Genomic DNA, 2708 nt, shown 5'->3' with positions numbered 1-2708 from the left:
TTAACAAGTTCAAATTTTACTTGGTTGGCTCCAAAGTTTTCATCTACACAGACCATGCTGCCATTAGGTACCTCCTGAATAAGAAAGAAGCAAAACCAAGGTTGATCCAGTGGATTCTATTTTTGTAGGAATTTGACCTTGAAATCAAAGATAGAGAAGGGATTGAAAATGTGGTAGCCAACCATCTGTCCAGGCTTAGGTGGAAAGAACATGGGGATAGCTTTGATGATCTGCCAATTGATGGTTCTTTTCCAGATGAGAACTTATTTGTAATCTCCAAAGCCCTTTGGTATGCTGATATTGTTAATTACTTTGTGTGCAAGGTCTTGCCACCCAACATGTCTTATCAACAAAGGAAGAAATTCCTACATAATGTGAGATACTACACATGGGAGAAACCTCTGCTATAAAAGAAATGCTATGATGGCCTGATAAGAAGATGCATACCAAAGGAGGAGGTAAAGAGTATTCTGCAACACTACCAGTCATCGCCTTATGGAGGACATTTTAGCATAACAAAAACAACAACTAAGATTTTACAAGCAGGGTTCTATTAGCCAAATTTATTCAAAGATGTGCAATCCTTTATGCTGACATGTGATCAATGCCAAAGAATAGGAAATATCTCAAGGAAGAATGAAATGTCATCGCACGTTATACTTGAAATAGAGCTGTTTGATGTGTGGGGAATAGATTTCATGGGTCCATTCCCATCTTCATTTGAAAATAAGTATATTTTGATTAGTGTCGAATATGTATCAAAATGGGTGGAAGCAATAGCCACACCAACAAACTATGCTAAAGTGGTAACCAAATTCCTCAAGAAGTACATCTTCACAAGATGTGGCACCCAAAGGGCAATCATTAGTGATGGAGGAAGTCACTTCTACAGTTAGCAATTTGAGACATTATTAAAGAAATATAGAGTGACTCACAAAGTGGCAAAACCTTACCACCCTCAAACCAGTGGTCAAGTAGAAGTTTCAAACAGGGAACTGAAGTAAATCCTTGAGAAAATGGTCAATCGCTCAAGGAATGATTGGTCTTTAAAATTAAATAATGCATTGTGGCCCTACCGCACTGCATATAAAACTCCCAATAGAATAACCCCTTTTCATTTGGTTTATGGGAAATCATGCCACCTCTCAGTGGAGCTTGAACACAAGGCCTATTGGGCAATTCAAACCCTGAACTTTGACTTAAAAGCTGCTAGAGAAAAGAGGCTTCTACAGCTCAATGAACTGGATGAAATTAGGCAAGATACCTATGAGAATGCTAAGATCTTTAAGGACAGGACCAAAAGATGGCATGACAGATGCATAACCAGGAAAGAAATCAAGGAAGGAGACCTTGTCCTGCTATTCAACTCAAGGCTAAAGCTCTTCCTAGGAAAGCTATAGTCAAGATGGTCTGGACCCTTCAAGGTTACTCAAATCTTCCCGCATGGAGCAGTAAAAGTATGGAACGAAACCTTTGGTGCCTTTAAGGTAAATGGGCAAAGATTGAAGCTGTGCTTCTCTGGAGACACAATTAAGAAAGAATTCACACAATCCTATAGCAATCCTCCAATCCGATCATAAAGCTGAAAAACAGTCGAGCTAACGATTATAAACAAGTGCTACTTGGGAGGCAACCTAAGATTTTTATATTCTTTTTACGATTTAATTTCTTTTTTATGTTATTTCTCATTTTGTAAGCACTCCACTCTTCACATTGCACATAGGATAAGAGGAACGCAAAAGGGAAGAGGAGATCACCAAGTCTAATCCACGCAAGAGAGGAAACCGCAAAACAAGGGAGTATTTTTATTGCTAACTTCTATTTGCATTTAGCTCTTTCATATAAAAACAAGTTAGCATAACCTTCTAGAGAGTTAAAATACAAAAATACCTTTTGAGAGCACAAAAAAAAATTTTACCCAGAAAGTTACACGAGTCAGACCGTGTAATGGTATACGCACAGTCTAACATTCTAGACTTAGAAAGCTCATAGATATAAGCACTCCAGAAAGTTACACGGGTCACCTCGTGTGAAGACACACGGCCCGTGTAACCAAAAAACTCAAAAAATAGGTTTGGGACAACTTGGGGCAGAAACTTACACAAGCCTCTTTTCCTCATCACACGACCTCGTGTAAGGTGAGAAATATAGGAATACATTGGCAAAAAGTTACATGGGGTACCCTATGTAACAATACATGACCCATGTACCTGCCCAAGAATAAAACAAAGAGAAATAGAAAGTTAAACAGGTCAGGCTGTGTAGTGATACACAGGCCCATGTAAAACATCACAAATAGCACACCGAAGAGGTGGGAAAATGCTTTCAAATGCCATCTTTACCCCTTTAAATGCCCTCTAACCGTTACCCACCCTTTAAACTCTTATAAATCCCCCTCTTTCTAAAGATTTCCCCATAAGTTTTCCTTTCCATCTTGATTCCTCTCTCCAAACCTTAAAAAATTCTTCATTCTTTCCTCTTCCATGGCACCAACAAAGAGAGCTGCAGGTAGAGTTGGCTCATCATCTCGAGGAGGCAGTGATTCACCATCCCCACCCTCTCAACCTCCATCCCAATGCATAAGAACTCACTGAGACCTACCACAAGAACTGTTAGTAGTATGTCCTAGAGCATATCATTTAGTATGTATCTTGTACATATTTTTATTAATAAAAGGCATTTCCACTTTTCCGTTTACATAATATATT

General features: G+C 38.8%; 1 protein-coding gene across 1 annotated transcript; it reads left to right on the top strand.

Moving 5' to 3' along the window:
* The first annotated feature begins 1016 nt into the window (after positions 1 to 1016).
* LOC131174041 (uncharacterized) lies at positions 1017 to 1400 on the top strand. The gene has a single exon (XM_058137076.1). It carries the CDS (start codon positions 1017 to 1019, stop codon positions 1398 to 1400), a length of 384 nt encoding a protein of 127 aa, XP_057993059.1.
* The last annotated feature ends 1308 nt before the right edge of the window (positions 1401 to 2708 follow it).

This window comes from Hevea brasiliensis, chromosome 15 (assembly GCF_030052815.1).
Source record: "Hevea brasiliensis isolate MT/VB/25A 57/8 chromosome 15, ASM3005281v1, whole genome shotgun sequence".
In the NCBI taxonomy this organism is placed as follows: domain Eukaryota; kingdom Viridiplantae; phylum Streptophyta; class Magnoliopsida; order Malpighiales; family Euphorbiaceae; genus Hevea; species Hevea brasiliensis.
The sequence above is the reverse complement of the archived record's forward strand: the minus strand, read 5'-3'. Positions and strand labels throughout refer to the sequence as shown.